The 27245-nt window shown below is 42.2% G+C and overlaps 1 protein-coding gene across 2 annotated transcripts in view; it reads right to left on the minus strand.

Moving 5' to 3' along the window:
• Positions 1-27245, minus strand: part of LOC126277936 (protein phosphatase 1 regulatory subunit 14C) — an 866863-nt gene that overhangs the window by 385844 nt on the left and 453774 nt on the right. The window contains exon 3 of one of the 2 annotated variants that reach the window (XM_049977518.1): positions 26947-26985. The exons of the other annotated variant lie outside the window; for it this stretch is intronic. Coding sequence (XP_049833475.1) covers positions 26947-26985 — 39 coding nt within the window. The remainder of the gene's footprint in view (positions 1-26946; positions 26986-27245) is intronic. 2 annotated transcript variants of the gene reach the window in all.

Raw genomic sequence — 27245 nt, forward strand, 5'->3', positions numbered from 1 at the left:
TGGTTGTTCTGAGTACTGATTTCTCAGAATCTATGCACCCAAATTGCGTGAAAATGTAATCACATGTCAGTTCTAGTGTAATGTATTTGTTCAATGAATACCCGTTTAACATCTGCATTTCTTCTTGGTGTAGTAATTTTAATGGCCAGTAGTGTACACGATCGAGTCACAATGTGACCACCGCCTATGTTCGACGTCAACGTGTAACAATCACTCATATACGGCAGCTGGCAGCACTAGCTGTGGAGGGTATAAAAAGTGTGTTCGAGAAGATGGGGAGGGGGTACGAAAAAACAGAGCAGCCATTCTCGTCATGCGGAAACGGAGCATTTTATTTGACGACCAAATATCATGATCATTGGATTGGCATTCGGACCAAGGATGCAAGCCTTTCCGAAACGGCTAAGTTTATAAATCTTCCTCGTGTCGCCTTGGTTGAAGTATATATGGCAAACTAGCGCTACCCAAAACGGGCACAGAGGCAACTGTTGTGTACCACAAGTCATAGATCACAGGGGTGAACGGCGGCCGCGGAAATGGGCACGGGGAAATAGACGCGCAACTTTCGAGCAACAGACAGCTCAGATGAACCTAGGGGCGACCAACAGTATCTCCTCTCGCTCAGTTCAGCGATCTTTGCTGCGTATAGGGCTCCGCAGTGGGCGCCTGTTTCATTCTCCCACGCTCCTGCAACGGCATTTTTAACAGGTAATACAAACAATTTGTTTTAGAAGAAATCATTGTAGCACAATCATCCTCCCACTCCAATGAAAACTTCCGAAACCTCTATTAAACGCTAGAAATAACGAATCACGGATACGAGTAAAAACAAAACACAATAAAAGCAATATAAGCGTTGAGTCACATTAATGTTTCCTACTGGTCTTGCAGCGGTTTGCGCTGCGGAAGATAGTTGTTCAGGCCTTTGACAGGTGTCCTATTAATATGACCGCAAAGTGTACTTAAATGCATTTAAATTGAGCGTTTCACACACGTATTTGTAAGCAGTAACAAAGAGACATGAGTCTTCAGAATATCATTCAACAAACCAGCACCTGTTTCATACGAAACAAAAATAAATATCGAATCATTTACTCCTGCCAGTACTACGGATGCCTGCACAAAATAAACCAGAGTACAAGCAACATATACACACGGTCGAAATTACGACAATAAATTTTACAAATAAATAATTTTACAGACAAAAGGCGATCACGTCGTCACTTACAACCTTTTGCCTGACTGGAACTCCAGCTGCGAGAAGTTAATCTTAGGTTTTGATTGAGATTTCTGGAATATATACTTTGCAAAGTCACAAAAACCTTACAGTTTCCAGGCGCACACTGGACTACGAGGTCCACCCGTAAGGTATAAATGAAAAATATTATCATCTAATACTCGTACTAGGCAAAACAAGAATACTGATTTTCGCATCATATTTTCCGGTATTCCAAGTTCACTGCCAGGCCACTATGAGCGCTACTATCTTCCGTCGTTCCCGTATCTTAACATGGGTTTTGCACTTACGTTAGGTGTTCTGTGTGTTCAGTGAAGGCGGATAGACGCTAACTGCTATCGTCGTGCTTGATCACGACTAACTGTTTGAGCAATTTACGTCACAACAGGTCGAAAACTCCCGGGTTCTGCGCGATCTTTTGTTCGGTCCCGCATCGAGTAGTTTTTTTTTTTTTTACTTCATTTTGTCCATTTCTGTCAGTGTTGGTTTTGCTGACTGTATTACATTTGTCGAAAAAAAACCACAAGTCGCTTTCAGTCACAAATTGTGATTATTTATTACAAAATCGAGCCCTGAGGACTCAATTCATGTGCTTGATCAATTACTTATTGTTCCCAGTATTGGTTAGATATTTTTTCAACACGGTATGAGTACACGTACTTATATTGGATTTCCCAGGAGAAACCGTCAGCACTCAGGGATATGACAGCAATAATCATTCGAAACGAAAGAGCCTATTAAACATGAATCTAAAACGCATACTTTAAGAGCAATCAACACTTCCCGGTCTTCGATACTGTGAAACAAATCTCTTCCACTGGAAGCTCTTTGCTTTCCATATGTTCGGAGATGGAAGTATGGACAAAAACAAGAAAAAATTGTCCAGTAAGTATGCCCTCTAAAGTGCATACCTTAAGAGCTTTGAGCACTTGTTCATCTTCGCTACTGATTTATCACACAGTTTTTTCTTGGTCTGGTCCATACTACATCCTCATAAATCTCTGAAAGCGAAGATTTTGCAGTAGAAGTGATTTGTTTCACACTATCAAAGAAGAATAAGAAGAAGAACTCATAGATCTTAAGGTAAGCATTTTAGAGCTCATGTTTAGTTGAGCTTCTTTCTCCGAATAACGTTCCTGTCGTGGCCCTCAATATTGACCGTTCCTCCTGGGATACCCTGCATATATATGTACACACTTTTCGCCACACAGGACATTTGTAAACAAAATTCAAACAAGTCAAAGAATACTCAAATTCGAATATGTTAATTCACAGATACACAGGCGTTGCTATTTTTTATGACCATACAGAGATGTTACATTATTATTTATACATATGCGCCATTTGCAGAATTATTTGTGCCGATAACATCACACATGCCTGATTTTCGGTTTTTATTACTTTTCTAAGAAATGTAATCAAAATGTGCCACCTTTAATATATATACACCTGAAAATGAGCCCCAGAGCTCGAAATGCATCGTGTGACCAGAGGCGGTTTGTTTTCTTTTTTCTAGCGGCTTCTTTTGGGACTGGGCGCCGTGTTTTGGAGTTCTTAATGTACTGTGAAACACGGAGAAGTATCTTCTGAGGAACAGGTAATATGTAACAAACGGCAGCTAATAAATAAAAATCACAATTCTGTCCAATTCTCGGGATTTCGCTTGTCCTGCGATCTAATTACTCATAGTACTATGTCCAAGTCGGGTCTTTGTCGCAGTAATCTATTCTCACAATGACAATTACCGTTAGTTTAGGACAATATATTTCGTTTCTTCGATATTTTATTGTTGATTAACTTCATTGCTTGTTTCGTCTGCATGTTTCCATCTTGTTTTTAAGCTAAAACCTGGTAACTTTTTTTACTTCTTATATCAATATGTGTCCTGAGACAGAATCCTCATTTGAAACCCACTTGGTAAAATATTAAAGTCGCTCATAAATAAATAAAATATAGTACTGAGTTCAATCAAGTAACATTTTTTGAAGTATAGCAAGTGCGCCTTTGCGTGTTACATTTACTGGAAATTAGCATACATGTTTATATCCATACGTACCGGCACTACACTGACGCGCCAAACAAACTGGTGTAGGCATGCGTATTCAAATACAGAGATAAGTGAACAGGCAGAATACGGCACTTCGGTCGGCAACGCCCAAATAAGGCAACAAGTGTGTGGCGCAGTTGATAGATCGGTTACTGCTGCTCCAATGGCAGGATACCGAGATTTAAGTGAGTTTGAAGTGGTGTTATAGCCGGCGCACAACCGATGGCACACCTCATCTCCGAGGTAGCGTTGAAGTGTGGATTTTCACGTACGACCACCATTTTATGAATGTACCGTGAATATCGGGAATCCGGCAAAACATCAGAACTTCGACATCGCTGCGGCCGAAAAAAGATGCTGCAAGAACGGGACCAACGATGACTGGAGAGATCATTAAACGTGATAGAAGTGCAACTCTTCCGCAAATTGTTGCAGATTTCGTTGTTGGGACATCAAACAAATGTCAGCGTCCGAAACATTCAACGAAACTTCATCGATATGGGCTGTCGGAGCCGAAGGCCCATTCGTGTACCCTTGATGACTGCACTATGAAAACCTTTACGCCTCGCCCGTCAACACCGACGTTGGACTCTTGATTACTGGAAACATGTTGCCTGGTGGGATGCGTCCTGTTTCAAATTTTATCGAACCTCATGAATCTATGGACCCTACACGTCAGCCGGGGACTGTTCAAGCTCGTGGAAGCTCTGTAATGGTGTGGGTCGTGTGCAGTTGCAGTGATATGGGGCCCCTGATACGTCTAGATACCACTCTGACAGGTGACACGTACATAAGCTTCCTGTCTGATCACCTGATCCATTCATGCCCATTGTGCATTCCGACGGAGCTGCAGGACAACGCGACACCCCAGACCTCCAGAATTGCTACAGTACTCCTCTGAGTTTAAACACCTCCGCTGGTCACCAAACTCCCCAGACATTAACATTATTGAGAATATCTGGGATGCCTTGCAACGTACCGTTCAGAAGAGATGTCACCTCCTAGTACTCCTACGGATTTACGGATAGTCCTGCAGGATTATGGTGTCAGCTCTCTCTAACACTACTTCAGACATTAGTCGAGTCCATGCCACGCCGTGCTGCGTCACGTGTGCGTGCTGGAGGAGGCCCAACACGATATTTGGCAGATGTACCTCTTTCTCTGGCTCTTCAGTGTATAAGAGAATTCTTATTACAAATTTCTTGAAATGAGACACTTAAAGTAGTAAATGAGTTTTGCTATTTAGGAAGTAAAATAACTGATGATGGTCGAAGTAGAGAGGATATAAAATGTAGACTGGCAATGGCAAGGAAAGCGTTTCTGAAGAAGAGAAATTTGTTAACATCGAATATAGATTTAAGTGTCAGGAAGTCATTTCTGAAAATATTTGTTTGGAGTGTAGCCATGTATGGAAGTGAAACATGGACGATAACTAGTTTGGACAAGAAGAGAATAGAAGCTTTCGAAATGTGGTGCTACAGAAGAATACTGAAGATAAGGTGGATAGATCACGTAACTAATGAGGAGGTTTTGAATAGGACTGGGGAGAAGAGAAGTTTGTGGCACAACTTGACTAGAAGAAGGGATCGGTTGGTAGGACATGTTTTGAGGCATCAAGGGATCACAAATTTAGCATTGGAGGGCAGTGTGGAGGGTAAAAATCGTAGAGGGAGACCGAGAGATGAGTACACTAAGCAGATTCAGAAGGATGTAGGTTGTAGTAGGTACTGGGAGATGAAGCAGCTTGCACAGGATAGAGTAGCATGGAGAGCTGCATCAAACCAGTCTCAGGACTGAAGACAACAACAACAACAACAACAACAACAACAGAAGTTTGTTCAGTTGTAAGATTTAATGCTATATCCTCCTATGTTTCATAAATCTAACAAATTTTAAGCTGAGCTATACGTTGTTGTTATGGCTAGTTGGTAGTTTCTTGCACATCGCTTGCACTCGTATCCCGAATGTCACATGACTGATCAAGCAGTCTCGATAGTATACCGAGCTCTGTGGAGTATTGGAAAATTTCGAGTGTGTTCGAATAAGAGTATCGTTTGCCTAACGCACTTGCACGCCTCAGAAGCATGATCAAGCAGACACTGCATGGTTACACAACCCTTCCTTTTTGCTACGAATGTAGAAGAAATCGCAGAGAATTCTGGAACGGGAAAAATTTCAGGTAGAAGAAATAAAAAAGTTGATAGCCTTTTTATTTTTCTGTTGATGACATGTACAGTCAATTGTTTTCTCTCACTTTGAGTGCGCGTAGTTAATAATGTTCCCTTACTATACTGTGTGATGAAATCCGATCAGCGTGAAATTTGATTTATCGAGTTTCTTACTAAGCTTCCATGACAGGCTGCTGGATTTCACTTTCTCTGGTTCACTGGGACATTAGTCCTGCAATTTCGAATCGAGCGGTCCGCCGAGCTTTTTTAACTCTAGCGACCGCGGCGGTGGCGCCGGGTCCCCTGATTTGGTATTCCCTGGCCGGTGGCTGGCGCGCGCGCGACCTCGTCCTTGACACGAGAAGCCCCAGCACAGGCCCGATCGATTGCGCCGTCTGCATCCCGCTTGTTGGCCCACGTGGAGCGCTCTCTCGCTAGCTCCCTCCCTCCCTCTCTCTCTCTCTCTCTCTCTCTCTCTAATGCCTTTGCTAGTGAACCGTTTAACCAATTGCACACGCTCCACCGCTCACAGAGGGACTGCTGTCCGCCGAATAAGCATTTCGCCACTGCTCCCATGTCCCGACCGCGCTTCGCTCCAAACGCAATGTACATACCGTATAAAGCGTGCCCGTGCAGGTGGCGTCGCTAGTTATCACAGGGTTGTGTGCGTCCCGTGAAGCACTGCCGGCGAGATAGGATAGTGCAGCAATCAGCGTCTAGCGTGGAGATTTGCCTAAGGGTCTAGCGTCGATAACTGGTACGCGTCTCACGGATGACAACACCTGCACGTACAGGAAGCTGAACATGCTGCAGTCCGATTTGCTAACGACGACGGTTCGCGCTGGCCGAGACAAGGACGGAGATTGCATTGTTGCCAAGTGACAGTTGCTGTGTGCGCGCACACGTGGTTCGCGCTTGAAGAAAGTGTGTATATGCAAATTATGTCTCCTGTGCCTGTGTCGAATTTCCTGCTTACCGCCACTCTAAGCGAAGACAATTCGCAAACAAATGGAATAAAATTACTCTAAATAACTCTCTGCGATCACTTTTAATGCTCGCGTGGGCTACTACATTCACAGCACAACGCTCACAACACAAGTGAACTCTCATTGGCTGTCGGAGAACGTGTGACGTAGGGGCGCAGCAGGCGCCTGAACGCGACCGCCATCCTCTATGACTCCAACTATAGTGCGTTCGAGCTGAACGCGCAACAATCTGACTGTCCTTAAAACAGAGGTTCCCAGTCATTCCCAGGTATCAGTTAATATCACCAACAAAGTTTAGTACGTAACTAAAACTTAGATTAAAAAAACAACACACACACACACACACACACACACACACACACACACACACACACACTTAAACTCTTAAAATAGGAAGGGTAAATAATATTCATTTATCGTATAAACTCATTGAAGTCACGTGATTTTGTAGTTTTATTATAATTATTTTATTTCTAATCGCTTGGGTTAGGGTCCATACAAGAAAATACAGAATTCAGGAAAAGATACAAAATTCAATCGTAGTTACTTTACACACAGTATATGAACGTAGTGAAATTTTGGTAGTTAATATCTCCACACTTTCGTTACTGTGACTACAAAAGATCTGAACATTCTTTCGCTCAAATTTATATTTTTCCATCACCTAATCAAACTAAAAACCAATGAAGTGATGACCCAAAATTAAATTATTATTAATTTTCTATTTATCAACTGACCGGTTTTTTAATTTACTTGGGTTATAAAAATACTTGACTGAATGACAGAACATACAAATCTCTATGTTCTTGATAGCAAAGTGTACACGTATCACCTTTCAAAACTTCACTATGGTCGTTCGATGTATGAAGTCGCTATACTACATTTCATTTTGGGATGCCTAAACATGATCCACAACAAAATATAGTGTAGGAAAAACTTGCAAAAATGCGGATTCCATTACCACCAACATGGAACTCAACTGATTAACAGCATGTTACAAATTCGAATCCGATAAAAATCTGTGACGTCTCAAATTCTGACATTTGTAAATTTATATATGAATAAAATAGAAGTATACTTATGATTTGACTACCTTTAACAATATAATTGTCATGTCTGTATTGTTTTCAGTGAAAACTCAATAATATTAAGTATTTAAAAAAATTAATTTTGACTCGTATTTGTGAATTTTGTACTTGTATAATCCCTTATCCAAAGGCACCTGAAATAAAATAATAACAAAAATCTATAGACTGTTGGCATGGCTTGCCTTTATACATTTATATTTGGTTTGATGCCGGACAATGATTACCGTAAGTGGCGCTGCAAATCCATTCGGTTCCTCACTTTTGATTTTTCTCATATCATTGTCGAACCGTCTACACTGCCGCTGATATTGAAGTTATTTCCGTTAATAACAGACACTCACACCCAACCTGTTGCCAAAATGTTACCATTCCTGTTTTATGAAAACCTGTTTCTGGTCTTTTGCCGTAATGGAGGACCAAAACATTTGCTCGTGTACTTCCTAACTCAAGAAAATAGTTGCTAATAATATCACGTAGAAGAAGGTGTAATTAGATAAATGACGAACACTAACTTCACTTAACGAAGGTTTATTCAGCACCTGCACATACAAGAGCGCGGAGCGAACTGCCTCCGGCCAGAACACATGCAGTATCTATACAGCTCCAGAACATTCCAGTACAATGATTCTTGACACTTGTGGATACTTCTAGAATGTACTCGAACCGAATATAGAAATTAAAACTATACAGTCCAGGTGAGTTTTGAACTCACAACCCTCCATGCAACAGTTCAGTATCATAACCACTAAACCACGGTGCTACTCAGCTTCTTCTGCGACAATATAGTTTACAAATGACGACAAATATAGATCGCTAATGGATAAACGACTATAAAAACTAATGCTACAATGACCTGTAGTACTTTTGATACACTTAAGAAAAGAGTTTCATAACAAAACGTCTGATACATGGTAATGAATTTGACCAATCCATTTCGTTCCTAGTTTTGTGAATTATCGCAGTGGGATTGGGACTTGGAATGCGGAAACTATTACGATTCCTCGTATGAAGGTGGGCGGGACATGCCGACATGTGCATGGATGGTATATGGACCAACGTAGGAAAAATCAAAATGATCGAGAAGGCAACCTCGTGAGAAGTACTGAGAAAATGTCATGGAGAATCTCGTATCCGCTTAAGTCACCAATGCATGGAAAAGACTACAGGAGTTTTCTACCAGATGACAAAGAGTACTGGGACTTTCGAAATTTCATATATCGTATTAGTCCGATTCGCGCACATTTTTCGTTGTTGGGTGACTTAACATGTCTCAAAAATATCCGCACAGTCTGAGACATACCTGGTATTTAGCCTGCTGTCACCCTTAATAAGATTACGTGTGTTTTGGTAGTATCTGCTATTATCTATTTTGTATTTAACTGGATCACAAAATTTTTATCCTATTTTGCTATAAGAATGGAATAAAGTGCAGCAAAGTTTTAGAAATATGAAATGTTACTTTTGATTGGTCTCGTTAGAGTAAAACAAGTGTTTATGAGTGGCACTGACGTTTCGCGGAAGACCACGAAGAAGCTCATGATGGCGAGCGGCCAGGACACTCCAGCACATGATGAAATCGTGGAAAAGGAAAAGAATTTATTATCAACGATCGCAATTAGAAAAGTCGGTGTATGACGTGGCTTATGCGATCAATGTTTTTCGAGTGTTTAAGGTGTCAAACATGGACAGCAAAATGTGTTACAAAATTTATGAACTACGAAAATAATAATAATAATAATAATAATAATAATAATGCGACGAATGCAAGTTTGCTCATGGACTTCAGATGAAGCCAACAACGACGCAGTCCAAACACGATATTCGCCAGAAATGTTTCCGTGTGACTTTTTGTTTATAAAACACCCTTAAAGTGCCTTCGTTTTACAAGCATAACTGAGATTAAAATCATCGCCGAAAGAGCTAATGCTATCCCAAACATCGAGTTTCAGAAATGTTTCGGGGACTGGAAAAATGTGTTGGCATAGGTAATATGTAATGGGAACTATTTTCCTGTACACAAATAAATAAAATTCCTTGCCAAACGTTGGTTGGTTGGTTGGTTTGTTTGTGGAGGTGAAGGGACCAAACTACAAAGGCCATCGGTCTGTAATTCCACGACCATGAAACACCTACAAAGAAGAAAAATAAGTGACAGAGACGAAAAGGAACGATACAGAACAAGACATACATAGACAAAGACCAGAAAAGAGGAATTAAAAAACACACAGTGTTACAGTGGTTGGCTGACCACGGAAACAAATAAGGAAACGCCAACCGCCAAGACACACACTAAAAACCCCAATCTAAAACCGTAGACCAAAGGCCAGACTCAACACAAGTATCAGCATTCTACACATCCAACCAAAAGGCAGGAAACTAGACATCCTTGAAACACTCCAAATATACAAACATCAAACTAAACAACCTGAATGCATCTTAAATGACAAAAATGACAATATTTACAGTAGTATCATCTCCGTTTTCAACAACTGCCTACGTCATTAAAAATTGCTAAGAACACACACACACACACACACACACACACACAAACACACACACACACACACACACACACAGACCCTAAGATTTACCACTAATATTTATTTATGTTACCATAACAGCCCTGAATGTACAGGAGATTGACTTCATTTACAGATATACAATCACACGAACAGCTTGTACCCCTTGTCAGCTTGAAACTATGTATACAACTGCTGATACAAATGCACATCCATGTGCACTTTTTAAGCATTTACCAATGTATTACCACAACCTTTAGACAGTTAATACATGCAACAGATATAATCTTAAGATCCTTTGCCTTGTAAAGTTTGCTGTCATACAATCTCTCTCTCCACCCTCTCCCTCCCTCTCATGTTCTCTTTATATTCCTTCCCCCTCTGCCTCCAGCCTTTCATATCTACCTATGAACCCCTATAAGAATTGTCAATTGTGTATTATTTTATTTTATTTTATCACTGTAGCCAATGTGATTATTGTACTTAAAGTTTCTAATACCTCACCTGATTGTATAAATGAATATGAACTTTATGCTATTTTAAGCTGTCAAAATCGTATTTACATACTGCCTGAAGTATTTACTCCAATAAATGTATTCAACACCTCCAAATCCTTCAAAAAAGTTTTCTGTAATAATGTTGTTAGAACGTATATTCTCTGGACTTTGTGAGAACGTTTTCTCTTTTGCTGTACGATCCATGCACCTAATAGATTACGACGCCATATTTGTTTATACAATATGATAGTGTCATGTGATGTGTTACGACTGTGAAAGGATCCTGTGACCACTGGAGGTACTTTATCTTACTTAATTTATGTTTACTGCTAGATACAAGTTCAATTTTTGTCAAAACAGACCAAGTTCTGAAATACTGTTTTGTTTTCTCCACTAGACAGTGTCACAACTTCCTCCAAAGAAATCGTAACACAACACAAACACACAAATGCCATATTAACTGATGTATATCCACCTGATGATGGAGGTTTAAACCTTCGAAACGCGTCGTGGAAACAAATAAACAGTGACTGGTAACAGTAAACTTATTGTTTCATTTAATTAACAAAAAAAGAGACAAACCCTAAGATCAAGTGATAACAGCCCCCCTGCACGAATAACAAAAACTGACACGGTCAATGTGGGAAGGCTTACATTGGCCGTTCGATTCGCACAGTTCACAACAGGTACGTGAAACATCGGCGTTATACGAAGCTACAACAGCCGGAAAAATCGGCAGTAGCAGAAACTGCTTAAATGAGGGACACGGTATGAAATTTAACGAAACTGTGGTAGTTGCCAACATTTCGGGTTTTTGGAACAGTGTCTATAAAGAGGCGATTGAAATTAGGTTGGACAACAGAGACAATGGGTTTCCTTTTAGCAGAACGTGGAATCCTGTACTATCCCGCATCAAAATCGAATGTTCTTCGGTGCCCTGAGTGCAATATATAGTTGCCGCCAGTGCTCTACTGGACGACGCCACCTTGGAGACAGCAACCGTGAGGGGCGGCGCATGTGCCGTGTACTGACGGTGGCCTATATAGGACGTCAATTTGCAGCCTGGCGACAGTTCTCAGCGGGACTCACCAGCGAAGCAGCATCCTCCTGAAGATGGTGACCAATTGGATTGCCGAAATATCGAGTCAAGTTGACTTTAGGATCCGGCAGCTAACCCGAAGAGACTTTCATGACATATATGCCAAATTTTATCATTCTTAATGCTTATCACGCTCTGTAACATTCCCACTAGCCCATTGCCATTAAATGAAGCTATCTATTAGGCGATGAAACACCAGCCAAAGAGAAGCAGTCTGCGACACTGACGGTCCTGGAACGGCACAACAGCAAGTGTGTAGCTTCCTATCTCAGAGGGAAAGACGATAGGCAGAACTACACTATACCGCCTCAATCATCCAGTTCGAACAAGAGACCAGCACTACATGATATCCTTACGATCTCAAAGTTATTGATAGAGAGCGGGTATGTATTTGGTCACCCCTCTCATCCGAGTGAAGGCCTTCTGTATGATTTCGGTGCCGTCATTTCCTTTCATCCTCTGCTTAGAAAGAAGGACTATCGGTAAGCCTATGAACGAGCTACAATTTCCCATTCGGGAATTTTGCTAGGGAAGAACGGCTTCGGTGAGCCTACCAATGAGCTGCAGTTTCGCAGTCGGGAATGGTGCTCCGTAGGAACGACTACGGCCGAGCCTACATGTCAGATGAGTTCTCTGATTTCCTCGTCGTAGTGATTTTACGGATGGAAGCAATTCTTGTCTGTCACTTCATAGAACGTAAGCCCGATTAACTATCAGCCTCTCTCGTAATGTCTGCCACTGAAATTCGACGTATGTATCAAACGCTCTCTCGCATATTGAACGAACCCTTGACGACACACGCATCTCTTCTGTGGTTCTTCTCCATATCTTCTATTAATAATACCCGTTACGGGCAGAGGGTACCTAGAAAATAATGAAAATGTAGCATTTCTTTTTAAGTCTGATTATTATGGTTTGAAGTATGCTTTGTCCGAAAATAAAATTATTTTGGACCACACCCTTATTTAAAGGTAACAGCTTCCAGAGTCGTTTGTGGCTTTGCAACTTCTCCTCTTTTTTCTGTTGTTTTCAGTTTTCACCTATTAACAACAGAGTTGTCTTGCATTCATTTGTTTCCTATAGTAATTACGCAACGCGTATTTTTTTTTTTTGTTTGTTTCTGAGCAATGAGAAGCCAAGATCGACCTCCAAAATTGTCAAGAAAGGGTCTGGATTATCTGGAAGAAACAAAACAGTGAACATGGTGGAAACAATACTATTTCTGCGTATGGCATGGATACTATTGGGAAAATCTTATCTCCCACTATGTACTTACCAAGCCCTCGTACAATAACTCAGAAATACGGGGTATACATAAAGTCCGGGAACACATTCAATTATTTATTGCACTATAACCAAACATTGTATAGATATCATACATATGCCATTTTTAATAGAAGCGCTGCAATTTTTTTTTCACGTATACCGCTACAGCGTAGTCTGGTAATTTGCCGATAGGCAGCGCTAGTCGCAAACATGGTGAGTGCAGGTGCGGAGCGAGCCTTCAGTGTGTTGGAGTTCGGCAAAAACAAGTGTGCTGCAGCTGCTCGACGCATGTTTAGTACCAAGTACGGTCAAAAGCTTCCGACAAGTAAGACCATTTACCACTGGCACAACAAATTCATTACTACGGGTTGCTTGTGCCCGTCAAAGAGGAACGTGGAGCGCGTACGAGAGACATTCATGAGGAGTCTGCCGGGTCACTAATGGTTTGCATATAGATTTTTTTTTAATTTCTAAGTTTCTCTTCAAAACGCAATATGTATGACATCTCAACAATGTTTAGTTCCTGCACAATAATTATATATATATATGCAATAATTCACCGTGTTTAACTTTTCGCCTATTGTGCAATTATAAACTGTTAACGAAAATGCACTGTGTGCCAAGTCGCGAAGATTCTCGTAAGGCTAACCACTTCGCGTCTAGTGTAACAGTTTGGAAACGGACACGGGGAGACACATACTGGCGAACCAGAACGCTGGTATTAAACAAATTAGGAAGCGAGGACAGCTTCCCCTCGCCAATTCCGCACGACAACTTCTAACAGCGCGTGAGTACCCTCGGGCGAGTGGCTAGGCTCGGATTAAAACTGCCGGCGCAGGCAGCGGGGTGCGACGGGGCCAAACTGCGCCTGACAGTTTCGCGCTTGGCCGCGCAGGATTATTACTCGGCGTCAATTTGGAGCCGCTACGTAGTCCCGGGCCACGTAACCAGCCTGCGTGTCCGCAAGGTCTCCCGCCCACCTCAGCCCCTCACCAAATGACCCTCCGTTCCCCATCGCCGATTATGACCTTTAGTGCCGTGTTGACATTAAGGGGCAGTCTTTCGGACCTCGTAACAGTAAGGTCAGCACGCAATAAACAGCCTACCACACCTGATCTAGATGCGAGCTGATATTCAACAGTCGCCCACATCTGCCGTGATTAACATCATACAAGAATATACGATACACGTTTATTCGGCTTCATATGGTCTTTGTAGTTAGGTCTTCAGTCCGAAAGCTGGTTGGTGTTACTCTGCACGTTAGAATCTCCAGTGTGAGGCTCTTCATCTCTATGTAACTACTGCAACCTGTACACATCAGAATACGCATACTATATTCATTCCTTGGTCTCCCTCTACAGCCCCTACCCCTCTTTCTCACGCTTCCCACCATTACCAAATTACGAGCGCTTGATACCTCCGGATACCTCCGGATGCGTCCTATCGACTAATCCCTTCTTTTGGTCAGGCTGCACCATAAATTTCTTTCTTTCTCGAATTCGATTCACTACCTCCTTATTACTTACATGCTCTACCTACTACCTTCCGCATTCTTCTATAGACGCCCATTGCAACTCCTGCCTCTCGTCCACGTTTCATTTCCGTGCAAGGCTAACATTCAAATACCAACAGAAAAAAACTTTGTAACAGCTAATTTCATATTCGACACAACATATTTCTGGTTTTTTTTCCAGAAATTTTAGTCTTACTAAGCCAGACTGCATTTTACGTGCTTTTTACTTTTACCGTTATCAGTTATTTTGTTAGCCAGAAATCACAACTGATCTACTGCTTTCAGTGTGTCTTTTCCCGATATAATTTCCTTTATATCACTTCATTTTAACTGGATCACATCCCATTACTCTTTTTTTAATGCTCCTTACAAGACACTACCAATTCCATTCAATTGCTTTTCCAACCCCTATACTTTCTCTGGCAGAATTACAATATAGGGTGAATCTCGTAAAATTTGCACCGCAAATATTGCAGAAACGGAAAGTGGTAGTGATGTGCGGTTTTCACGGAAGGGATTGGTAGTCAGGGGTTCGTATTGTTAGGCAATCAGTAGACTGTAATTATAGTTATCAAGCGTATTTTTTTGCAAACTCACACTTTTCAAATGGAACAGTGCCTACTGACATTGAAAACTAAAAGTAGGGTAAATGTCAGACGTGTTTTTTGTCCTCTGTTTCCCTTATTTTTTTGCTGAATGTACAGATTACAAAAGCTTTATTCGGCTTTAGATTACTCTCCATTGGTCACAACACAGTTTTGGAAACGTTTATAAAACTTTTCTAAACTGTCAGCGAAGGTGCCTGTCGTATCAATGAAAGCGCTGCCTCACGCGTCTTTGGACGTACGGCTGAAAGTCGTCCATCATTCGCGCGGTACTCTCTTCAACTATCGCAGCTTGCTGTATCAATAGTATCAGAGCGAACACTGGAATAATTAGACTAATTATCGTAAGAATGTCCGTCTCCATAGCTGAGCGGTCATAGCGGCTGACTGCCATGCAGGGGACCCGCGGTTGATTCCCGGTACGGCTAGCGATTATTTATTTGATAGGTAAACGGGGCAGCTATTCAACCGATTAGTAGCGTTTTTAATGTCAAGATATCCGACAGCAAGAGGGAGAGTTGTGTGCTGATCACATGCCTTCCATACCGAATCCGACAATGCCATTGGCAGAGGATGACACAGCAGTCGGAGGGCTCAATTAGCCCGTGTAGGCCCAGAAAGCGGGGCTTTGCCTTTTCTTTACCTATGGTAAGCACAGTTAGCTAGGAGACCAAGCCTAATTGGAAAGTTTTTTCATTCCTTTTCGAGATGTGTGGACTGCATGCTAAGAGTAACTGTCGAGTGTAGGTGACTATAGTGGTGTGGTGTGGTGTCGTGTTTTGAGTTGGATGATGATGACGATGATGATGATAAGGGAGAGGGTGAAACTGAGTGCTAGCACACAGCCTATTCCTCTCGGATAGCACCAACAAGGCCGGCGAGCTCAACACTGACGGACGGATCACTATCGTCAGTGTCACGTACCCTCGCTTCCTGAGACAACGGGGAGAGGCCTGGAATTTAATCTGGGGAGTTCGCGCGCAGTCTGGTGATCTGGAACTTCAGGCCACCAACTCTCCTCCTCATGTCAACCAAATACCGGCGGTGCAAAATTCTTCGACCATCAGGATTCATTCGAACTGGCTTACGTCAGAGCCAAGCGCTATCGCAAAAGGCGTGCGTTAGCGGGCGACGGGGGCGGGTGCAATAACTAGATGTTCCTGCTCATATCAAAACTGTCGGGCTGTCGCTCACGTTCACTTCCCCAGTTACTTTAGATTCTGTATGTATATGTACGTCTGATTATGGAAAGGAGGCCGAAATACCGCCTTCAGTACTCCGAAATCGATTTACCGCTGAAGATCGTAATGACAGATACTGAGATAACTGGTCGCGAAGTAGAAAAGCAACTACAACTGCTTGTAAGTGGAAAGACACCGGAACCAGACGGAGTACCTGTAAGGTCCTACAAAGATTACGCGGAAGAATTTGCTCCCCTTCTAGCAGCAATTTATCATAGATCGCTCGAACAACGAAGGTTACCTTGAGACTGAAAAAAGCTGTCACCCCGGTTCACAAGAAGTGGCATAGCACAGATGCACATAATTATAGACCTATATCGTTGACGTCAATCTGCGGTAGAATTATGGAATATTTTTTATGCTCAACAATTATACGTTTACGGTGAATGAAAATCTCCTCTATAGAAATCAATGTTGATTCTACAAAGAGATATTTGTTGCTTTTAGTGATTTTTTCTACTAGACTATATAATTGCTTTAAATTTTTTAAGTCGGACATAATCCACAAATTTAAGTCTCACAGAGGTGGCCATAAAGTTTCTCCTCCTTAGTAGTACATCTGATTTTCGTCAGCGGATATCGTATTCAATATTTTCAAGTAATTGATACTAATTACAAATCGGCATATTTTTAAAAGCTCTTTTGTCAATGAAAGTCATCAACAACTGACGAAATCTGTATTTTTGTGTGGGCCACTTCTTCCCTGGAGGTAACATACGATATCGAAAGCGCGTTGATACTGCAGGAGTTAAGCGAGATCAGTGTTAACGGAAAAAGACAAAGCGTCTTACATGACGCTTCCACACGAATGACGACGAAAAACTGTGTCGCTGAGATACCTACAGTGGTGCAAATCAGTATAAAGGCAGGGTTCCAACGAAAGTAATATACAATTTTGAAGCATATAGCTAACCAATTTATTATGAAAATAGAAGATACACATAATAAATAAACAATCATGACAGAATTACATAGTTTCTTTCACAACACGAATAACAAAATAACGCGTTTGCATTTCGTGGATGGAAATTGGTATAAAGGCACTCACCGTCTTGTTGTGTTATTGCATTGTTAATATTTTGTCCAATCTCCGTTCTTCCTAATAACCTCAAAAATTCTCTTCGGTGTTGATCTCGTTACTGTTTGTAGTTCTTGCATTGAAATTGTCACCCACTCTTCTCGTATCGCTCTTCTGAGCCCACATACGGCCTTAAATTGCGATAAATATGCCTTGCAAGCATTCCCGAAAGGTTTTTCACGGAGTTGAAATCCAGACTACGTACAGGTCACGTCGAGACACCGATGTCTTTATCTACAAACCACTTCTTGTTATACAGAAACCTGCACAGATGCATTATTTTGTTGAAACATTACCCTTTCGTCCCCTAGCTCCTCATACATTTTTATCAATTCTGTCTCTTGCATCTCAGTGTACATGTTAAGAGATCACTCCAATGTACACCCAAGCAATGAGTTACTTTTTTTTCCCACGGAGTTGAAATCCAGACCACTTACAGGTCACGTAGTAGCGCAGAATGCTGCCCAAATCATAATAATTCCACCACCAAAATTACTGCTCCTTCTTACCTGCTGCTTTGTTCTCGTATCATGCCAATCATAGTGAAAGTCATCCGGCCGATCCAAATGAAACTTCTTCTCATCACTGAAGATCACTTTATCCCATTCTGAAGTCCATGCCATACGTTGTTCAGAAAACTCCAATCTAACCTACCTAGGTTTAGATTGTGGAGCAGGTTTCTGCAGCCGTTTCTTGAATGCAGGACGCTTTCATTTGACAAAATTTGTCATACACCTCTGGCAGTGTAAATCAGCAACAAGTTGTCTGTTTGTGGGCTTTGCTTCACACTAAAGTAGCCGCTCCGAAGCCTCAGATGATCTTGTAAAATGGTTCAAATGGCTCTAAGCACTATGGGACTTGACATCGGAGGTCATCAGTCCCCTAGAACTACTTAAACCTAAGTAACCTAAGGACATCACACACATCCATGCCCGAGGCAGGATTCGAACCTGCGACCGTAGCAGTCACGCGGTTCCGAACTGAAGCGCCTGCTGATAATTTTCTACTTTTTCGATATTTTCCGTTTGGTCCATAACGATATTATAAATCACTGTACTTGAACGGTTCAACTTCTTGAAGATTTGACGGTTAGAAAGATAACTGTTTTCCACCTGGCTATGTCACAACCATAAGGTATAATTCCCTGTCTAGTTACACTTGCCACCTCAAGCTTACTGCCAGGCCTACAAAATACGCACTGTTAGTAATGATAAACGTTGCCTTTCCGCAGTGAAGACACGTACGCGCACACTAACACCGCACAGAGTAGGCTGCCTTTTTTATCGAGTTGCACCGTCAACTAGCTGAATCGTTGATGTCTTGTTATGTAAAGTACTACAGACATCAAATGCGATACCATTTGACGGCATTTGTCTGTATACTGGATTTCATAATATTGGATAATCACTGTGCGCAACTATTCCAACCAACTACGTTAATTTTCCCACAAATATTTCTGCCTTTATACTGGTTTGCACTACTGTAACACGAGAAATTTGACAGTACAACTAGCACGCAAGCAATTCTGGTTACTACATAACGGCGGACAACAGTGTCATTTTTCGTACCAGCTTCCTGAACCCACAACGCGGTATCACAAACGTGGACAGATCCTCTCGGAGAAAGCGCGCGACACACCACCATACAGACGTGCAAACTCTGCGGCGATTGTGCCCCAGCTCTAGCCCCAATGCGGCGCGTCAAGTCTTGCTGCCGGTGGGAAGCTGCCACTGAATGCGCGGGGGTGTTCGGTAGAGTTCCCGCGGAGGCGCTTCTACGAGCAATATGCAGTATCCGGACGGGTCAGATACGAAACTGAGTAACAACGGCGCAATAGAGTCAATACGGTAAGCCGGCTCCATAGAAAGGCAGCGGTGGACGCAGCAGCCGGAAACGTGCGGGCAGGGCGCGAAATGCGAGATAATGCCGGAGGACACATCTGCCCCTTACATTCCTCCTCCTCCACCCCCCTCCCCCAGCCCCTTTCAGCGTGCGGCAGGTATTAACTGCGTTCTCTCGTTTCCTGCGGCCTTATCCTCTTCCCCCTTTCTCCGGCTTTCATTCTCTCCACTCTGCATCTACCTCATCAGAGGAGTCTACAGATAACGCTATGCGTATAGCTGGACGCACGAAATAAATCCTTTTGTTATGTAACGTCGTTTGCTCCGACGAGTCGACATTTTATGCGATTAAAGCAGCCTTTTTTGGTGGGGAGGGGATGATGGGAGGGACGAGCAAGGGTGTTACTTGGGGAATTAGGATTTTCCGGTACTATCTAATATCTGCATGGGAATTACTGACTTCAAATTTTCCTGGAAAAACTACAAGCCTAACCTCGTACTGGTATCGATTATCAGAAAAATTGAACGCCTAATGGTGCAAGACGACAGCAACCAATAACACATTCACGGTTGAATTTCATTACATCCGATTGGGCAACATATTCGTCGCTTTCAGGAATCTACACGTCTTCTCCGCCGGGCAAAAATCGACAAATGCAAAAGTAACTTAGGTAGTACTGCAAGGGAGTGGTTTCGCCCGGTTCTGTTAATAATCTACACTGACGGAAAAAAATCGCAACATCAAAAAAATTAATAATATGGAGTGATCAAATTTCGGGAACATATTCAAGAGACTAACATTGCAAGATCACAGATTAATCTAAGCGTGAGATAAGCCATTGCAATGTGAAATGCTGGTACATTAATAACCGGTGTAACCGTCAGATTGTTGAATGCAAACATACAATCGTGCATGCATTGTGTTGTACAGATGTCTGTTGGCGTTCCATGGTCGTCGCACTTGGTCAGTACACAGACGGTTAAGCTGGTTGTGTATGACGCCCGAGTCGTCGTCTGGTGAAGTCTCGTATGTGCTCAATTGGAGACAGGTCCGGCGATGGTGATCGAGCAGGCCAACGCAACATGCCGGCATTCGGAAGAGCATGTTGGGTTCCAAAAACGGCACGTCGGCGACCGTTATATTGCTGGAAAACACCCCCTGGAGCACTGTTCATGAATAGCCAGACTGATGAACAGTTTTGCAGCTACGGTGCGTGGAATAACCATGCGGGTGCTCCTGCTGTCATACGAAATCACAACCCAGACTATAATTCCAGGTGTAGGTCCAGTATGTATTGAACGCAGTTTGATTGCAGGCCCTCAACCAACCTCCTCCTAACCAGCACGCCATCACTTGCAGCGAGGTAGAACAAACTTTCATCAGGAAACAAAACCGACCTCCACCCCGCACTCCAATGAGCTCTCGCTTGACACCACTGAAGTCGCAAATGGCGGCGGTGGTTTGAGGTCAGTGGAATGCAAGCTACAGGGTCTGGCTCGGAGCTGTCATTGAAGTAATCGATTTGTAACAGTGCGATGAGTCGCTGTGGTTCCAACTGCTGCTCAGATTGCTGCTGGAGATGCGGTACGATGCACAAGAGCCATATGCGGAACAGGATGCCTCTTGGTCGTCCGGAGCCCGGGCTTCTTGCGATCGTACATTCTCGTGACCAGCGTTACCAGCAACCATCTATAGTGGCCACATCCCTACCAAGTCTTTCTGCAATATCGCAGAAGAAACATCCAGCTTCTCGTAGCCCTATTACAGGACCTCAGTGAAATGCTGACAATGGCCTCTAAATCGCCTTAAAAGCGTTCTCACTAACATCAACTCACCACGTCCAATCTCAAAAACACGTAACGTTCACGATCGTCGCAGCATGTATTTAAGGCCAACCTGATTTGCATCCTAATATTGGCGCTACCAACGCCACTTTTGTGCGATTGGCGCTAAATTTAAACTAACATTACCATTTAGATGCAGAAACATGTCTACCAACTTCCGTTTATGTCACACAACTCCTTCTTGGTGATGTGATTTTTTCCCCTTCAGTGTATTTTACTGAACGGTTGAAGTTGTGTACAGACGCAGCTGCAGGTTGCCTATCTAACGACTCACAAGGACAACAAAAATTTGATTTTCAATCTTTCATTGAATTATTGGCCGAATTTAAAGATTTTGAATGCTGTCATAATCTGCTCATTAAGAGATAATACCTTAAGTTAAGTGTTTGACACAATACATCAAGGATTTAAGTTACAAACTATGAACCGGGATACGTCGTGAGGCTGCTTAACTCACGGGGCGCAAATTACCCAGACTGTGTTCCCGCAGCACTTGAGAATGAGAGCACTTAGCGACTTCCAGCCGATTTCAAACTTATAAGAAACTTTTTCTTGTTGACACCCACCACAAGATAATGTAAGAAAAAAAAAAGTTTATCGCTTACTACATTCTCGCCGTTCACGCAGTTCGGTTTCAGCATCAGGCATAACGTTTTACTTCATTACTTCTTTACTATCTACTCCATTCACAACACACTTTGCAGACACATTTACCACTTAATGTATCAGCAAAACTATACCATTATATGATAAACGATGAGATGCGGGAGAAGCGAGCTGCTCGTAAAACGGAGCGCAAATTACAGACTACATTCATCCAGTGTTTGATAGAGAGGATACTTAAAGACTTTCAACAAAATTTAAACATAATTTGAAACCTTTTATAAACTTTTTCATTCGTCTGTGGGTGAATACTCATTAACTACGAAAACCAACAGAATTAGGATTTTGCGTCTTCAGTCTCAAACGTTTTACATAATTAATGCAAAATATTTAACACATTAACTCATCTGCAAAATAATTAGACTTTCGAAGCTCTTTTTCATATGGGAGTTCGATTCTTTAAAGGATGGAGGATGGGGGTGTTGGTTTACAACTGGCTTAGCGCATATCATCGGAAGCTCCGAGGGACTACTAGCAGATAATTCTGCTGTCTATATGAATGTGCGACGCCAGAAGACTGAACCAGAGAGTATAGGCTAAGACCTTTAATAAGCTCAGTTAAACTAATGATGAGAAGTGACTGAAAAACAGTTACCACCGTAAAATACATAGCAGTAACCATCCGGGGCCACCTAGAGTTCATTCAATGGCCGTCCAAAACTAGCAGTTACACTGCAATATTAGGAATAAAACGGAGTCAAAGAATTTGAAAAAGAGGGTAGACAAAACTGTAATTAGAGCACTGCTCTGTATGGTGCTCAACTGTGGGAAGTCTAGAGGACCAATGGGAATTAAAGTCAATGGAAATTGAGTTTTGGAGACGAAGCTGTGAAACAAGTGAAGTGAAAAAATCAGAAATGAAATGCTACAACGGGAGCTACAAGAGATATTGTAGACACCATTGAAAATAAACGGTTAACATGTTATGGACATCTTAGAAGTACGCCAGAGGAAAGATGGTCCTCTGAAGTGTGTAAAATGTGGCACTGGGGACCTCCACAACAAAGAAAAAGACGAAGATCGCAGCTGCATTACAACGATGGTGGGCTATGGAAGAACGGACTGGAAGGATGGAAGGAGACGGAAACTTGGATGCAAGAGGTGCTGTATGGTAAAGAGCAGAAGAAGATAAAACTATCTGTACGAGAAGCAGATGACATACTGAAATTAACTCGAAACTCCTTTGGAAGTGTAATTCATCCACGAAGCAAGCGGCTTACAACAGGGGGAGGGAGGGAGCGAAGATCCAACGAAGAGTGTCACGGCATCGAGAGCGCTACGGAGGTTCACAACGAGCTCTAGCAGCATATGCTATAAGAGGCGCTTCGTGCATTACAGAGGGATTCACTGGTAGTACTTAGAGAGCGGAAGTTCTCGGGAAATACATGCAAAGTATTACTCCCTTCCATATATGTGTCGAGAAACGACCAAAATGAGAAATTCCGAGAAACAGGAACTTGTCGACACTTGTTCTTCCCAAGTAACATTCCGAATGGATCACGAACTGTACCAAAGTACTCTCCACAACACACAGAAGGTACCCTGCGGGACATTGGTGTACACCGTTTCCTTTACATTTATAGGCAGCAATTATCTAAAGTGCGTTGTGCGAAGTATTAAGAAACTTTCATTCATGGGGAACTACAAACAACTGCTTAGTTCTGCAAGGTTGGCAGTAGAACTTATGTGAAGTTTGGAAGGTAAGAGATGAGGCACTGCTCTAAACCATTGCAGTTTCCTGTGGGATATTACTTTCTGCTGTAAACCATGGGTGATACTTGGTTGGTAATGTTGTTTGTAACTTCCTGGCAGATTAAAACTGTTTGCTGGACCGAGACTCGAACTTCGAACCTTTGTCTTTCGCGGGCAAGTGCTCTACCAACTGAGCTACCCAAGCACGACTCACGCCCCGCCCTCACAACTTTACTTCTGGAAGGTTCGCGGGAGAGCTTCTGTAAAGTTTTGAAGGTAGGAGACGAGATACTGGCAGAGGTAAAGCTGTGAGGATGGGGCGTGAGTATTGCTTGGGTAGCTCAGTTGGTAGAGCACTTGCCCGCGATATGCAAAGGTCCAGAGTTCGAGTCTCGATCCGGCAAACAGTTTTAATCTGCCAGGAAGTTACAAACAACATTACCAACCAAGTATCACACATGGTTTACAGCAGAAAGTAATATCCCACAGGAAACTGCAATGGTTTAGAGCAGAAAAGGACATTAATAGACGAAACGTCAAGCACTTGTCATTTTGTTTCAGTTTTCACATATTTAGCGCGATTGTAATTGCTTAATACATATAGAATATATATTTAAAAATACTCTCGACGATCCTGTATTATAGTTGAAATTACAACATAGGAGCTCACAAGGGTCATGCCTATACGCATTATAAAGATCCCACAAAACCATTCGAACTTGTATGAAAATAATAATAGCACACGGGAGTACAGAGAGCGCTGTGATTAGAATTTTACCGAGGCAACGACGCCCATAGGTTAAAGACTCAAATGTAATTTATAACTGTGACGTAATTGTATAGTTTGATCTTTCTGTATTTAATTTGTAATCAATTTCGACTTTTCATTTCATTTTTCCCTAAAAATTGCTCTATTGTTTATTTACACTTCATTACATTCATTGCTCAACCTCATTAATCAGCGCAAATGAAACTGAAAATGACCTTCGATTAAGAAATTTTCAGGAGTTCAGACTTGTCAGTTATATTGCACCAACAAAACAATATAGACATATGCAATAGGATCATGCCGCAAAAACAAAAACAATAATAAAAATTTTCCAAATCGCAGGAGGGAACTTAAACTTTAAAGTACGCCTTGACAATGCTGAAAGACTCATTTCGCCAATCGCTCGAAGTGGATTATAGAAATCATTTTTATAGATGTCCTTTTAACGTTCACAAATGAATCAAAGATTAATCTGGTGACACTGACTCTGCCCCCCCCCTCCCCCGCCCCCCATCTCCTCCCCGTGCACGACATGGTAGGCTCGTGGCTTTGCTCAAAGTTTTTCACTGCCTTCTATTTGCAGCAGCTTCCACTTATCGTCTGACCTCACTGCGGTCATATACCCACGGAGATCCCAGATTGGCTTCTAATACCGCATTATCTCTCCTTGTCCTCGGCCTTCGACTACCTGGCAGAGAAACGCTTCTGTGATTAGCAGTTCAGCTGCCGCGATAACATCAGATTATCCTACGCTTCGTAGCAAAGTGCTCTGTCACAGCTTCCTGGTTCTTCATTCCTCCGAATATTTGTATCCGACAGTATGATACTGGTTATTGCCGTCGATCAGACACTTAACTCAAAGGAGGGAAGATGAACATTAGGGTTTCAGGTCCAGTCTGCGACAAGGAACACACACAGCAAGCCACATTATGGTGTTTGGCGGTGGGTACTTTCTGTAGCAAAGTCAGTTCCTTTCCATTTTCAGTCACAAATGGTTTGCAGGAAGAACGATTGTTGGCAAGCCTCCCAGTCAGCTCGAATCCCTCTAGTTTTACCTTCATGCCCTTTTCGCGATACACACGCAAGAGGAAGCAATATAATGGTTGACCTGTGCGCTCTGATATTTCTACAGTAAGCTACACCTTGTTGCACCGTTTGCTACTGGAGCTGCCTGGGTATCTCCGTGACACTTTCGCGCTTTGAACTTTAGTGAAACGCGCTCCTCTTCGTCGAATCTTTTCTGTTCATCATATCTGGTAAAACTCCCAGTCGGACGAACAATACTCAAGCGCCTGTCAAATGAGACTTTCGCACTTTCGTGTATTTGCTATGCTTCCTGAGAACCTCCCAACGAATCTCCGTATGGGATCTGCGTTTCCTAACAATTTTGTGTATTCGTTCCACTTTGAATCCCTCGTACACATACTCCCAGATATTTAATGGACGTGTCTGCTTCCAGTGATTGATTGGCGATCACGTAATCATAGAATTATAGGTCTTTCTGTCTACTTATCCGGGAATAGTTAGATTTGTTTATGTTGAGGGTCAACTGCGAATTCCCTCACCAATGTGGATCCTTTGCAGATACTCCTCCACTCCGGTATTTTTCTCTAGCTTTTCAACTTCTCTGTATTCAACAGCATTGTCCACGTTAAATTTTATCGAACTTCCTACGTTATTATCTAGGTCGTTTGGGGTACGCCAAAGTTGCTTTCACATCTGATGTAATCCCGAGATTGGCCCAGAATGGGAAAGGGTATTTCCTGTGCACATTTAAAGGGGACCGTCTCAATATTTGCCTGAAGGCAGCGGACACCAAAGTGTGGGGACTTGATCGCGACACAACCAGAGCGATGTGAGACTGACGCATAGTGTGAAGCACATGTCATTTTCGGCTTCGGAAAGCTGCCAACATCTTTGTCCTCAAACAGTTGCAAGTTATAAAGTAACAGAGCCACTATAGTTGCTACCGTAACGTATCACTGATGCTTGCCACTAAAATCAACTAAGTGAAAAATGCCTTCCAGCTGCTGCTGTGGTAATGATTTTTTATTCGTCGAAACAAGCAGTCGAATAAGTAAAACATTTCTGACTGATGCAAAAGTAGATGGATTTTTCTTATTAAATAAAATTGGGTTTTTCTTTCTTCAACCGCATTTTGTGGAATTCAGTGCGCACTTTTTTTCCCACGCAGCGCCCTCGCGGGAGACCATTTTCATCAGTTATACGCAACTTCAAAAAAATCACCAAACGACTTTGCATTCCGTCCAGTAAATTACACCATCTTTCCAGTTAAATTGCTTACCGATAAGGTAATCTTTCTTGATGTCGCTGTAGAAAATTACCGATTAGTGGTAATTTCTGTTCTGCCACGCACCAACGTTTCCCCACATTAGCCTTTCTACAGAGGCCACATTTTGACTGTATCTATTGCACTATGACGCCATACGCAGCAGTTATGTGCTATTACAAGCTTATCCAATATCCCACTAGCAACAAGCAGCTTTTTCCAGCCAGGAACGGAAGTTATTTTTTCGTATTTATGTATTTACTTCTTGAATTGGTTCGATAGCGTCCTCACGAGTCATACCCGTGACAGTCGTAAGGCACATACCTGCGAGGAAAAAAATAACAGCAATAAAAACATTGCACACATACGAGGAGACATCAACCACAAACCAGAAGCAGAAGACCCAGTAACCATAACGTTTTACCAACATAAGCTTGGGACATTCACTGTACGATTCACGTACGTTTGATACACTGAGACGTTTAGTGCCCAAGTTACTTACAACAGCGCTCTCCGATGAACTGCCTGCACTCTCGTCTTCCTGAAATCAAAACTTCTAGTGAAAATTCGAAACTCAAATAACATTATTTCTTTTAGCAGTACTATAAATATTTTTGATCAGACATTGTTGTAATTAGAGAAAAAGCCTCATTTTTCCTCACAAAATTCAACGCCCGGATTGTAAATTGAAGGTCCTTTATCGAAAAAAAAAATGAGCTGTCGAATTTCTAACAGTGTTGCTGCTTGAGCAAAAATGGCAATTATAGTGTGCTGTAAGACTTTTCACACACTGTAAGCTGG

This window comes from Schistocerca gregaria, chromosome 6 (assembly GCF_023897955.1).
Source record: "Schistocerca gregaria isolate iqSchGreg1 chromosome 6, iqSchGreg1.2, whole genome shotgun sequence".
Taxonomy (NCBI): Eukaryota; Metazoa; Arthropoda; class Insecta; order Orthoptera; family Acrididae; genus Schistocerca; species Schistocerca gregaria.